The sequence below is a fragment of the Solanum lycopersicum genome, chromosome 5, assembly GCF_036512215.1.
Source record: "Solanum lycopersicum chromosome 5, SLM_r2.1".
Classification (NCBI taxonomy): Eukaryota; Viridiplantae; Streptophyta; class Magnoliopsida; order Solanales; family Solanaceae; genus Solanum; species Solanum lycopersicum.
This window is the reverse complement of record NC_090804.1, coordinates 8,148,094-8,161,095: the sequence shown is the minus strand read 5'-3', so window position 1 is coordinate 8,161,095 and position 13,002 is coordinate 8,148,094. Positions and strand designations below refer to the sequence as shown.

General features: G+C 33.5%; 2 protein-coding genes across 3 annotated transcripts in view; both read left to right on the top strand.

The window, feature by feature from the left end:
* LOC101253896 (very-long-chain 3-oxoacyl-CoA reductase-like protein At1g24470) overlaps positions 1 to 3,732 on the top strand; it is a 34,151-nt gene extending 30,419 nt beyond the window's left edge. The window contains exons 3-4 of the mRNA XM_004239117.5: positions 2,572 to 2,641; positions 3,305 to 3,732. Of these exons, the coding sequence (XP_004239165.2) occupies positions 2,572 to 2,641; positions 3,305 to 3,544 (310 nt within the window). The 3' untranslated portion in view covers positions 3,545 to 3,732. The remainder of the gene's footprint in view (positions 1 to 2,571; positions 2,642 to 3,304) is intronic.
* A 971-nt stretch (positions 3,733 to 4,703) lies between these two features.
* LOC101251779 (uncharacterized) lies at positions 4,704 to 10,974 on the top strand. Of its 2 annotated transcripts, none has more exons than XM_019214060.3 (5): positions 4,704 to 5,013; positions 5,575 to 5,616; positions 5,724 to 8,919; positions 9,642 to 9,696; positions 10,330 to 10,974. In XM_019214060.3, exons 3-5 carry the CDS (start codon positions 5,763 to 5,765, stop codon positions 10,478 to 10,480), a joined length of 3,363 nt encoding a protein of 1,120 aa, XP_019069605.2. In that variant the 5' UTR covers positions 4,704 to 5,013; positions 5,575 to 5,616; positions 5,724 to 5,762; the 3' UTR covers positions 10,481 to 10,974. The 2 variants fall into 2 exon arrangements, with proteins under 2 accessions (XP_019069605.2, XP_004239494.2); XM_004239446.5 differs by having other exon boundaries at positions 4,714 to 5,013; positions 5,575 to 5,642.
* The last annotated feature ends 2,028 nt before the right edge of the window (positions 10,975 to 13,002 follow it).

The following is a 13,002-nucleotide window of genomic DNA, read 5'->3' as shown; positions in this document are numbered from 1 at the left end:
AATTCAATACATAAACTATAATACTCAATGCATCTAGGTCAATTTAATATAGATTTATCAATCTAAGACCAAGTAGACATCAAATGAATACATTTCTTACATCATTCACTAGCTCATAGAAAACTACACTAGAATTTATAAGCATTAAGTCAATATCATCACTTAACCCATAAAGTAATTAAAAATTAGGGTTCATCAATTACGTGGGTTCATAGGTTAATTATGTTGAAATCATATAATTAACAACATTTTAATCAATATTCAATGATTTAAAACCTTTAATGCAAGAACCCATGGATAGATCATAAAAATGGACAAGTTCATCTTTGAAAACTTTAGAAAACTCTTTGAATTTTGGTTTCATTGATGAATAGAGTTTCAAGGATCAAAACTCATACCTCGATGATGTTAATCCACAAAATTGATGAAGAATCACCACTTAAATCTCCAATCCAAGCTCTTCCTTGAGTTTTGGCTTCCATGTAGTTCTAGAGAATTTCTAGGATATTTTTGAGTTTTCATTTTGAAGAATGGATTCTCGTAAGTAGTTAAGGCTTATAAACATGTTTAAAATATCCAAAGTACCCCTAAGTAACCGCCCAAAGTCTTTTTTGGACGTGGGTTGAAATTATCATTTCACCCCTTGAATTTATTGTAAGTTGTGCAGTTAATGCAGACCCAATCGACGAATAGCTTCTACTGAGCGTTGTGCAATCGACGGCCCGTGCTGGTCATCGTCCTTTGGCACTGAGCCTTGAAAATGGTAGCTTAAGCTCCCTAGGCTAAGTACTCATCGACTCCACCACCTAAGGGGCGTTGACTAGGCCACTGGCCGTCGTTTGCCATCCGTAGGTGGGACTGCCTTGGGCAGCTTTGGCCACCAACATGGGTCCTTCCTCAAGGACCCTTGGATGTTCCTTGGGGATGTTTGCCCGGGCGTTTCCAACCCGAATATGCTAGTATACGAGTTTAGGACCTTCCATATGAATTTCATCCAAAACAAACACGTAAAACTTGACGAAAAATGCTAAGACACTCAAGGTCGTTTCAAGGCAAACCTTTCAAACGTCACAGACATTTGACCTCCAAACTTCATGAAACTTGACACATTGTCTATAAACGCTATACTCATATAATGATCTCATTAATTCATGTAACACACATATAGGCACATAATCACACATGAGGCACATAGGTGACTTACTCGTTGAATGTCTTAGTTCTCCTTTGACGTTTGACTTCCAATGCACCTAAATCTTTAGACACTGCCTCAATACCACATTAGACCATTTTAGGACCTTAGACCCTCATGACAACCATATTAGGCTCTAGCTTCACCTAAGTCATTTTCGAGGTATTACAACAATCTTTTCAACGATCATGGTTGTTCCTAAAAGTTTCAATCTTTCAGCATAGTCATTTCCACAGTGGGAAATTCAAATAAAATGGAAAAGAATTAACATAAAACAGGTCATGCGCGGATCCGAGTCGGGTCAGTCTTGCAACATTTCAATTAATTAACTAATTAATTGAAATGTTTTGACCATTTATTTAATTTAATTAATTAACTAAATAACTAAAATAAATTTTGTCAAAAAAATAGTCTCTCGGTTATTTTCTAAAGTCGAAGCCGAGTGGACGACGACGACGGTGCGAGGGATCCCTCTTTCCAATCCTTTTAACAATTAACATGAGTGTTTCTATATTTAAATCTCCTATTTTTCTTTCCACCACCAATGATGGACAAATGTCTTTCCTAGTTCCTCTCTTTTCATCTTCCTTCCATTTTCCGTTAATTCTTACTACATATCCACCAATTATTTATATATAAATTGGCAGAAATTAATACTTATATAATTAACAATGCATTCATATAGAGTATAAAATGTCTTTATGTTGCTGGTACAAGCAAAAGTAATCACCAACGAGACTGGGATCTGATCTCTACCATTCAGCGGAATGAATCCATTTTGACCATTGAGCTATTATACATAATTCATTTAAAAAAATTAAAGTCTTCACATTACCTTTTAAGGCTTAAACTCATATTAGCTCATATTTGATCTATGTATTTTTATATAATATTTGGACACTATATTAGTCATTAATTGTTATTAAAATTTATGAATTTCGAATACATCACTAAAATTTTGGGCACATAGATGATTTGAGATATATCTGAAAGGGAAGGGATGTATCAAAAAGGGGATAGAACATCCAAATATATCACTAGACTTTCGAATACATCAATAAACATCCAGATACATAGGTGACAGATGTATTTAAAATGGAGATATAACAAAGAGGGAAACGAAGATATATCAGCGAGATGAGAGTGATACATGTATCTGAAATGGGATGTATTGTGTTGCTTAGAGAGTAAGGTAAAAAAGTAAAAGAGTTGTATTGCTTCTAAATCATAATGAATTAATTTAATTTCCAAACGAAAACTAATAGGTTCTTTAGAGATTAATCTTATCTCATATTATTATGTACTGCATGAATTTGATTTATGATGTATTATCATATTAACTAAAATTGAATAAAAATATTAAGGAATATTAATTACAGGTATATCGATCAGTTTTCAAGATGTTTATACGATGAATACAAACAACATGGTATAGATGTGCAGTGTCAGGTACTAATTATCTCATAATTTCACTTCTTTTACTTGCGATTACTTTAAAAGAAGTAATTAACTTGACCATATTTATGTGTACAATTACGCATATTAATCATTTTTTTTCTACCATTCAACTCTTTTAAGTATTATTTTAGTATTTTTCTGTACTATTACCTTATATGATTAGTATGCAATTAAGCAATTAACATCTTAGCTCATGTGTTTGGATATGCGATATAAAGTCATAATATTTCAAATCAACATTTGAAAATATCTATCTGAAATAATTACTTGAAATTATGATTTTTGATCTCAAATTCTTCAAACCTACAAAAACATGATTCGAGATTCCAAATCATAATTTCAATCTCTTTTTTTTTTAAATATAAAACTTTACCTATTAGTTTATACATATTTTGTTTTTTAAAGAAAACTATCTTTTCAAATTTTACTAAAAAAAAATTATGCTCAACGTGAAAATACTATAGGGTATCATGTGAAAGGATTATATTAAGGATTAACTAGCTACTAATATTATTGACTCGTGAATCTTTATAAGACATGTGTATTTAAAAGTTTTTAATCATAAACATTTGTCTTCTCTTGTTTATATATATATATATATTCAATATAAATTTTACAAGTAAGATGTGAGAATAAAGTTAATGTGTTAATTAGGTACCATTATATGTTAAAACAAAGATGACTTCAAGAGTTGCAAGCATAGAGAAATCATCATTGTTTAGTCCAACACCAGAGAAATATGCAAAAGCAGGAGTAGCACAAATAGGCTATGGTTGGAGAAGCATGCCTTATTGGCCACATTCAATTCAATGGTGGTTTGCTTCTTTGTTGCCTCAATCTCTTCTTGATGCATGGCGCCTCTCCATTGCCCTTAATAGGAGGATTAAAACTTAATTGTCCAACTAAGATTTAACGAGACATATTATCCGTTACTAGACATCACAAGTATTATAATATATATTCGCCTCAGTTTTCCACAACATAAATCACAACTATAATAAACTTGGGGCAATATATACTTGAACATTTACATACTTGTACACTTACTATATTTAATATGCTTCGATATTAGTTCTAACTTACTCTTTTTTCAAAGAAAAAAAAAACTTTGCCTTCATTTATCTAAGAGTACAAAAGGTTACGAATTGAACTCCGCATCCCAAACTATATACTGGATCATTGAGATGATGCTAGTGTATTTGAATTACTCCTACCCAAAAAGGTCTTTAATATATAGTTGTGATATCTAAGAGGTTCATATTCGGAAAAAAAATACGATGATTGATTGATTATTGTGATATTTTTTGGTATTTATTATTGTTTTTTCTGTATACAATTGTTTTTATGATTTTTTTGTACGTAATAATGCAACGTATACACAATAATTTGTTCTTTTGATATATACTTATCTCTTCATTCACTTTTACTTGTTCCTTATTTGAAAATAAAAAATCTTTTTTACTTGTCGCTCTTTAACATATTAAGAAAAGATAACTATTTTCCCTCATATTAGATCTATTGTTAGTATGTATCATGTTCAAATTGTCTTTTAAGACTTTAATATTAAACTTCAATTAGTAAGAGTAATGTAGTAAAAAGTCAAGTCAATTACTCCCGCTGTCCACTTTTGATTATCATGTGCGTTTTTCGAAAGTTAATTTGATTAATTTCAAAGTTAAATTAGATTACATCAATTCGCTATTTTGAACAAAAAAATCAGATATTCAAAAGGTGTACAAAAAGTACTAAAAACTTCAATTTTTGTATAGCAATATGATGAAAAGATACGTCGTAATATATAATCAAAATTATCGTTATTTGACTTTAAGAAAAATTATAATAATTAAAAATAGATAAATATAGTATTATTTTTCTAAATGATGTGACAAAATCCAAATATAATTAGTAAAAGCGAATGAAAACAAATATTAATTTAGGCATGTTGATGTCAAAACACGTACACTAAAAGTATATCTATAATAACGTTTAGAGGTAAAAATTTCCTAATAATTCCCTATTTTATAGGATTTTGGGCTGTTGATAAAGCAAGTCCGGCCCATTAATTTGTTGGCGGCAAAACCCCTTTTATTCTTTCGTTAAACCCTTCACTTTCAGTAATAGCCTCCTCCGAGCTAAAACCCTTTGCCTATTTCTCTTCTGATCGTCAAATTTCCCGTTTCCGGCCATCGTGGTTGCCGGCGCAATCATGGTGAAACGACATCGCGAAGAAATTGATTCCGATGGAGCAACGGAAATGGAAACGGAAAATACGACGTCGTACAAAACGGTTTTCATAGATACCAACCTTGATACCCACTTGGCTGTAATTGTCTCCGATTCCGATACTGTCTTCGATCTGAAAAGTAATTCCCCTTTTTCATTCGTCTAGCTTTATCTGTTTGTTGGCTCTCTGTATGTGTAGGTTAACAAATGTAGCTAAATACATCAATCTCAAAATAGTTAAAATTGGTGGTATTAATCTATTACACTATTTTGATATCATGTTGTTCTAATATTTTAAATTGCTAGAAAGAGTGATAGTTCTTAGGATTAGGAAAGAGGGCATATCATGGTTCTATAGGTTAACAAATGCAGCTAAACTACAAAATTGTTAAAGTTGGTGAAATAAATCTTCTACACTATTTTTGATATCATGTTGTTCCAATAGTCTAAATTGCTTGAAAGAGTAAAAGTTTTTAGGATTAGATAAGAGGGATATCCATGGTTCAACATTTAAGTATAAATATTTCAAAAAGATTTCTACTGTCAGGTGTTTTATACATCATCATCACTGTATGTTTCTATTAGGGATAATGGCTCATTCACTCACTGCTTATAATTCTTTATTAATTTTGAATTTGTAGTATGAAATTACGAAAAAGAAAGTTGTGTTGACTGATATACATCATGTTTGTGTTATGCAGAAAAGATTGTGTTCGAACACTTAAGGTGCTTTCCTGAAATGAGTGAGTTGAAAATTTCTTCTGTGAAGTTTTGTTCATCTCCTTCCTCCAGCTCACTGTTTTTGTGTATATTTCTTGTGTCATGACACGTTTTTCATAATTCCTAATAGGTGAAACGAAAAAGACATTACTATCATCTGCCTGACACTATGCTTGTTAGAGGTGTTTTTGAGGGTATCAAGAAGGAATGGTTCCTTTCTGTTGATGCTTCTAGATTTCAATGCCTTGAAAATGACCAAGGGTTACTTTGCATAGCATATCCGCAAATTGAAGCTGAAAATTTTCTCTCATGTGATTCATTCAATGCAATGGATAAGCAGAAGGTTTTTGATACTACTGAATCTTACCCAGCTAATGGGAACTTGGCTTCTAGCTCCATCGTGGAACACAAGGAAGTTGCCAAGGTCATTGGTGAATTCAAGACTGTGAAGCGCGCGGGTAATTCACAAGAACTTTCTCCCAGATCTGGTCCTGTAGCTAAGAAGCGTAAAATAAAGCACAAAGAAGACGGAGTCAACCACCCGGTAACAGGTACCAGCGCTTCAAATCATGGCATAGATAATGGTTCTGAATTTAGAAGTGTTGGAAATGATACTACTTTGACAAATTCTAACAAAGGAGAGCGGGAAAATATAAACATGAAACTGGTAGATGTCAGTGCTGAACCCTTAATAAACCAACGTTCTGGTCCCAGTAAGGTATCAAAATTGGGAACGAAGAAAAGCAGGAAGAGTGGGGCAAGTGCTGAAATCTCTGGTGTGCAGGATGAACTATGTGGAGATAGGAACAATGATGCACTTGATGAAACATCACACTCTGGGACTCTTGCAAATAAAGTTAAAATTTTGGGTAGCAAGGAAAGCAGTGGAGCTTGCACCGAGTTCAATCATAGGGATAGCTTGAAGATCGCAATTCCGAAGAACTCCACAGCAGGTAAACCAATAAAGGCAGCTTCAACAGAAGAAACATTAGGGCACCAATCTGTGAGAACAGATACAACCGATAAGAAGAGGAAGAAGAAAAATAAGAAGGGGAAGGACTCATCCACGTGCCATGATGAGGTTGCCTGCATGGCTCTGGGTCCCACTGGTAAATTTGTGGGAGCTAGAAGATTAGAGCAAAAGGAAGGAGTTGAAATGAAGATCTTTGACAAGTTGACTGATGTTGACTCTACTATTCATGCTACTCAATCTAGACTGAAAGAAACATCTCCTGTTAAAGATCAAGCGTCAAACAAAGAGTGTCCAGCACCAGTCAGCAAAGATATTTGTGAAATGAGTGTAGTTGGCCAACCTATTTTTGAATCCAATATCTCTGGAGACAATGAACTTGGAATTGTTGTTGCTAATACAACTGGAGAACAGGAGCTGATACCAAACTGTGATTTTGAAATGCCCACGAGTGAAAAGTTGAGTGAACCAAGCACCAGGGGTCCAGTACCTTCCTACCAGTTGGGAGATTTACAAGGAGCAGCAGAAAATAGCTTTGGGAGGAAGAGAAGCAGGGCCAAGAAGTCAACTTATCATCAGGAGTTAGATATGAAAAATATTGTTGGGGCTTCTCAAAATTCTTATGCATCTGACCAAGATATAGTCCGTAATGATGGTTCAAGTGATGCAACAACAAAGGTTGGTAGTATGCCAAAAACTGATGTGGATCATATAAATGAAATAGGGATCGAAGGCAAGTTGTCAGTTACTCAAGGTGCTGAGACATCCCCTCTTTTAGATAACAATGAACCAACTGGGGATACTAAAGAACAAGTTCTCTCAGCAACAAGGGCATTGGATGACAAGGAGAACATTGAATCTGGAAATGCTAGCAGCATGAAGCGAACGAAGAAGAGTCGGAGAAAATCTGCTGAAAAGACTCCTGTTAAATTAAATGGTGATGATGACAATATGGTGAACTGCCCCTCTTTAGCTGCAGGGATTGGATCTACAACTGATCCTGTAACTGGGCAGAGTAAGAAAGGTGGAATTTCGTTTGATGCTGAAGTGCTGCAGATTAGTTTAAATACAGAGGTGAAAGGGCCGCCTCAAGTTCAATCTGCAGCATGCAGATCGTCGGATTCTGCCAAGGCAGAAATGACCATCAAAGAAGTGGAAACTATCTCGACAGCTCCCTCTGATGTGAAGGTTGCTGAAGTACATGGAAACTCTGGTCGACTTAAAAAGAAAAAAACAAAAGTGGAGGTTTCCACTCATATTAATGATGTTTCATGTGCCCCTTCAGCGACACATGATACTCCTGTTAATCATTTCATTGAAGGGTCTAATCAAGATAGAAATGCATTGCGTGCCAGCAAAAGAAAGGGAGCATCAGAACAAGTGTCAAAGAGTGCCTATGCTGTAGATACTCAACACCAAGTTGAGAAGGCAACCTGCATTGAGCCAGAACTTCTGCCCTTTGAGGAGAAGGGAAATGAGGTTGAGCATTTGCGGCTTAACCAGACTGATAAAAATCAAGAGACTCTGAGCATTTCAGAAAAGAGGCAGAAAACGAAAACCAAAAAGAGCCAAAGTTCTAAGAAGAGCAAATCCATTTTGTCTATTCAAGATCAGGAAGGCAGTCACAAGGACTTAACAGCTTCAAATGATAATCTAGAAGATGTGAACCCTCTGCCAGAGCCAATGGAGATGGATGAGTCGGGTAAAAATATTCATGGTGATCAGTATGGTGGTGTGGTAGAGGAGGTGCACGAACCTGATGTAAATACTGATAAGAGCGACGCCATAAATTTCAAGCAATATTTTGTTTCTGGACTACCAGGAGAAGTTGCATCAAAGAAACCAATGAAACCAAACAGAGACACAAAAGCTAGCAGAAAATCGAAGGTTGGTGTGACTTCTGGAGGATTTTTGGAAGATACCTCGAAATCAAGAATTGAGGTGGCACTTCCGAGTCAGGGAGATAAAACACTTCAAGAAGCTGGAAAGCTTGAAAATTATGATGCTCTTGCTTGCAAGAAGAAAATTGAGGAATCTATGGACGAATCTAGGTCCAGCTCCAGCTCAAAAGGTCCTGGCAGGTTCCCTGAGGACAATAGACGGCAAGCAGATTCAGAAATCCGAAGTTTATCTACCAGAAATACAAAAGGTAGGACTGCAAACATCGAGGAGTTTACACAACCAAAGAAAGGATTGCTTCCTAATCCAGGGCCTAAGTTTGGGGATAGTAGATCGAGAAGGTCCGACAGTAAAGAGGGTGGAGATTCTGATTCTACGACTGACACTCTATCAGATTCATCTTCATCTGACAGCTCAGTTGAAGGAAGTGAAATAAGCCAGGCTTCAACTCCAGAAGGTAAAATTACAAATTTGATTTGCTTGGTTTTTCTTTTCATGTCTTGACGTTCCTTAATGCTATTCCATCGACCTTCACAAAAAAATTGAGACCTTCTACTCAAACATAGCTGTGTTACTCATGTTAGGCTGGTAAACCATCTGTGAGGCATGGTATGATATCCTGCTATTAAATTAATTGAAAATTTTGCTAAACATAAGATCCGGCAACATAAGCACACAGTGTTGTATGTTCTTATTCCGTTTTACATCCACACAAATTTGAGACCTTTTACTTGAACAAAGAAATGTTGCTCATGTTAGGCTGGTAGAGAATCCGTGAGGCTCGGTATAATATCCTATTAAACCAGTTGAAAGTTTTTGCTAAACACAAGATTAGTCAACATAAGCATTGAGTTCGCTGTCGGCAATGCTTTTGATTTCCAAACAGCACCTAATTCAATTTTCTCACTCAATCCCCCTCCCCTTGCAGTAAACTGTTGAAAGGAAAAGGGGAAGTTTTTCATTTCTTTGTTCGTGGACTTAGTCATTCCTATTTTGAAGATATAAATTGTATTAAGGACCCCCCCCCCCCCCCCCATTTTGATATGGATAAATAATCAATTTTTTATATATATATATATATATATATATATATATATATATATATTTCATGATTTCCTGTTCCTCTCTATCTTCATTCCTTTTATAAGCTAATTTCTACTTCCTATGTCGACTTTGTAGGAGCTAATGTTGCAAAAAACAATGCTGCTGCTGGAAAGCATAAGCTCAAATCAAAGTAAGTGAGATCTCATCATTTTTTCCTTAAGACCTTTGTTAAATATGTTTCTTTTCTAATGGTTAGATCATTGCTTATGAACCAGTCCTCAATGATTTACCTTGTTTACAAGTCTGTAGATCTTTTTTTTTGTTTGTTTGTTTTTTGGTCAGGGGTGGGGCGGGTGGGGGAATTGAGGGTATTCTGGGTATACACGCCCATGGGCAATTGTGGGTTCTCCGGGGGGGTATGCATCCATGGCTGAACTTCTTGTCCTACACTTTGTTCTATATTTTTCTCTGAAACAACAGGCGGTAGCTTGATCTGGTGGAGAAAACTTAAGCTATGATCTCTTAACGTTGCCTATTTATCATTTCATCGAAAAAGAGAATATTGCTCTTTTTTGTCATCGTGTCACTTGTGCACAACAATGAATGTAGACTGTAAATGACAGGTGGAGAGAACTTAGAGATGACATGTTTCCGAAGAGATACTCTAGAGTCTAGTCATTGAGATGTGGATATTTAGATAATTCTGGTGTTAGGGCAAATAGTTTTAGTACATATTGAATTAGACAATGAGTTTGTCTAAGTTATACGTGAACTTTATTTGTCACATTTCTGGTGCTTATGATCACATTGGATATTCCAACAGATTTTTGGGTGAGGCCCTAACCATGGAGTCGATTTTGAGAAACTCTAGCCGTTTCAAGAAGGCTAAGGTTTCGGCTGCTCAATCTCAAGATGAAGAAAGTCAGCATGTCGATGTTGTCCCTGATAGTCTAGCAGACACTCGGAATGAGTAACTCCTCCCTTCTCTTTTGTTGCTATTGAAATGACCCAATATTTGGTACACAATCACCTGTCCATTTTCTGTCACCTGGGGCTGTTCAAATCAACAAGAAAATGAAAAGGATGAAGGAGATAAATGCTTCTTGGCCGTAGGTGTTTCATGTATTATGAGAAAAATTCTATGCACATGCCGTGATTTTGGTTCTCTGAACATTGAAATTTTGTCTGGTCTTTGATATGTAGTGTAATTGTAATTCGTTCAATTTGTTGAAACTCGGAGAGATTGATTGCTGTTAGGGGTATTTTACTGGTCAGTATGGTGTGCTTTTTAAACATTTTGATACGGCATTTTTGGTATTAAGGGTCATTTGGCCAGGTGATGAAATCATATAAGTTTGATGTTTTATTTGGACGTACAACTTTGATTTTTAAGTTGTATTTTGTGTATGAACATGATATTCTCATAAGTTGAGAAAAGTATTAAAATTGTTTCAATTTTTGTATACAATTTTACGAAATAAGTAAAAAGTTCAATAATTTCAACGCTATTTTGAGAAAAAAAATTGATTGAATTTTAGTTTGATAAAAAATAAATTCCTAATATTTAGGACCTATTTGACATTGTTGTTTAGAGTCTAGAAGTATTTAATTGCAAAAGAAGAGTTTCTTTTTTTGAAAAATTAGGTGGTCGGCAAACAAGTCCTCTTAAATGGAAATAGCAGATTCTTAAAGAAAGCAGCAAATTATTTTCTCGAGACTAATATAATATATATACATATCTGGGTAAGTTTCATTTAATAATTTTATATTTATAATAAATACTATTTTTTATCTAACATTTATGAATTATTTTATTTATTATTTTACGTGGGAGTATGATTTTTTAAAATTAGAAAAAAAAATTAGAAAGAATAACTTTGAAGTCATGTTTAGAATAGTCAGCACCTTTTGAGAAGAATTGCTCTTTTTAGAGCTAAATGTAAGGGCGATGAAAGTTGTAAGCTGTAGAAAGAAGATTTTTCATGTTCATAGACACTTTGAAACTCATTGTGGAAATTTCCTCTTTTATTCTGAGTGCGCAGAATGGTGCTTTGCGGCTACTATGGGTTATATATATCTATATATATATATATATATATATATATATTACAAAGACTAGAAAAAAAGAAAAATCATAATCAAAGATTTGAACATCCCAAAAAAAATTATAATAAGTAGTGATTGATAACTTGAATATACATTTTAATTTACTAAAAATAAAAATTTAATCTAAGTTTTGTAATAAATGTTTATACTAGTTTCTCTTTACTAATATTAACATTAATATTTACCCTTTTATCGTAAATCAACTCGTAAAAGCACATTTTAAAAAAGATTAGCTAAACAAAATTTACTTATAAAAACACTTTAAAGGATAAATTTTGTTTCTTTTTTAAAAAAAAACACTTCTCTAAAAGTTAATTTAAAAAATGTTTTGATAATAAACAATTTTCAGGAGCAATGTCAAACTCGTTTGGTATGATGAATAAAAATAAATAGTTATAAGATAAGAAGATAATGACAGAATAAAAAGAAATTTTTATTTTGCTGTCATGTTTGCGATAACTTATTCCATCATTTATATCATAATGATGAAATAAATTATTTCATATACTTAATAAAATAACAATCTATTCCACTATAACTAATTATAAAATAACTAATCATCTAACTAATTATAAAATAACTTGCTTCTAATCAAACCACCTTTAGATGAAGTACACAAGATTGTTAGGAGGACTTAAAAGGAATTTCATATTTACTTCTCCTTTGCCTCTATATTTTTTTTAAAAAATAGAAAAGTCAAAAAGAAAAAGTCAGAAATCAATTTAAGTGCAGCATTTATGGCCGAAAGTGATGTCGATAATTAAGGGCGTGTTTAGTGGGAGAATGTATTCCTACAAATCAAAATGTTTCTTATATAAATAATAACTAACTGAAGTTTTTATTAAATATTTCTTTTTAATGTTTTATAAGTAAATAAAAAAATATTATCAAAAGTAATTAAAGTATAATTTAGTAAAATGTAAATGAAATGTAGTGGAAAGTGGGGATGATAGGGTGACGATGCAGGGTGTACAAGACTGGGTTGATTTGAGTTTTCAAATATCAAACTAAATTATTTGTGTTGGATGTTTAAATTTAGGGCAATTTTTACATATAGCAAATAAAAAATTTATATTTATATGCTATAGCAAAGTTTGCATTATTGCGCTCCATAGCAAACATAGAAACTGTATAATTCGCTATACATATACAATTGTATAATTCGCTGGCCTATTTCGCTGCAATTATATAATTCGCTATCCTATTTCACTGCAATTGTATAATTCACTGTCTATTTCGCTGCAATATTTGTATAAAATTTGCTTTGCATACAATTGAATCGAAGTAAAATGTATGTATATTGCATAATTATAAGTGTATAGGAAGAAGATATATATTTTTCTCTCGCTTTATACAAAAATAGAAACACAATTTATACACTTCTGTTGTA

Bases quoted from the DNA above. Each gene is read 5' to 3' on its own strand.
- LOC101251779 (XM_004239446.5), top strand. From the start codon at position 4,857: ATGGTGAAACGACATCGCGAAGAAATTGATTCCGATGGAGCAACGGAA. The intron at 5,643-5,723 runs TTTTGTTCATCT...AATTCCTAATAG, and splicing joins TGAAAATTTCTTCTGTGAAG to GTGAAACGAAAAAGACATTA. The intron at 8,920-9,641 runs GTAAAATTACAA...TCGACTTTGTAG, and splicing joins CCAGGCTTCAACTCCAGAAG to GAGCTAATGTTGCAAAAAAC.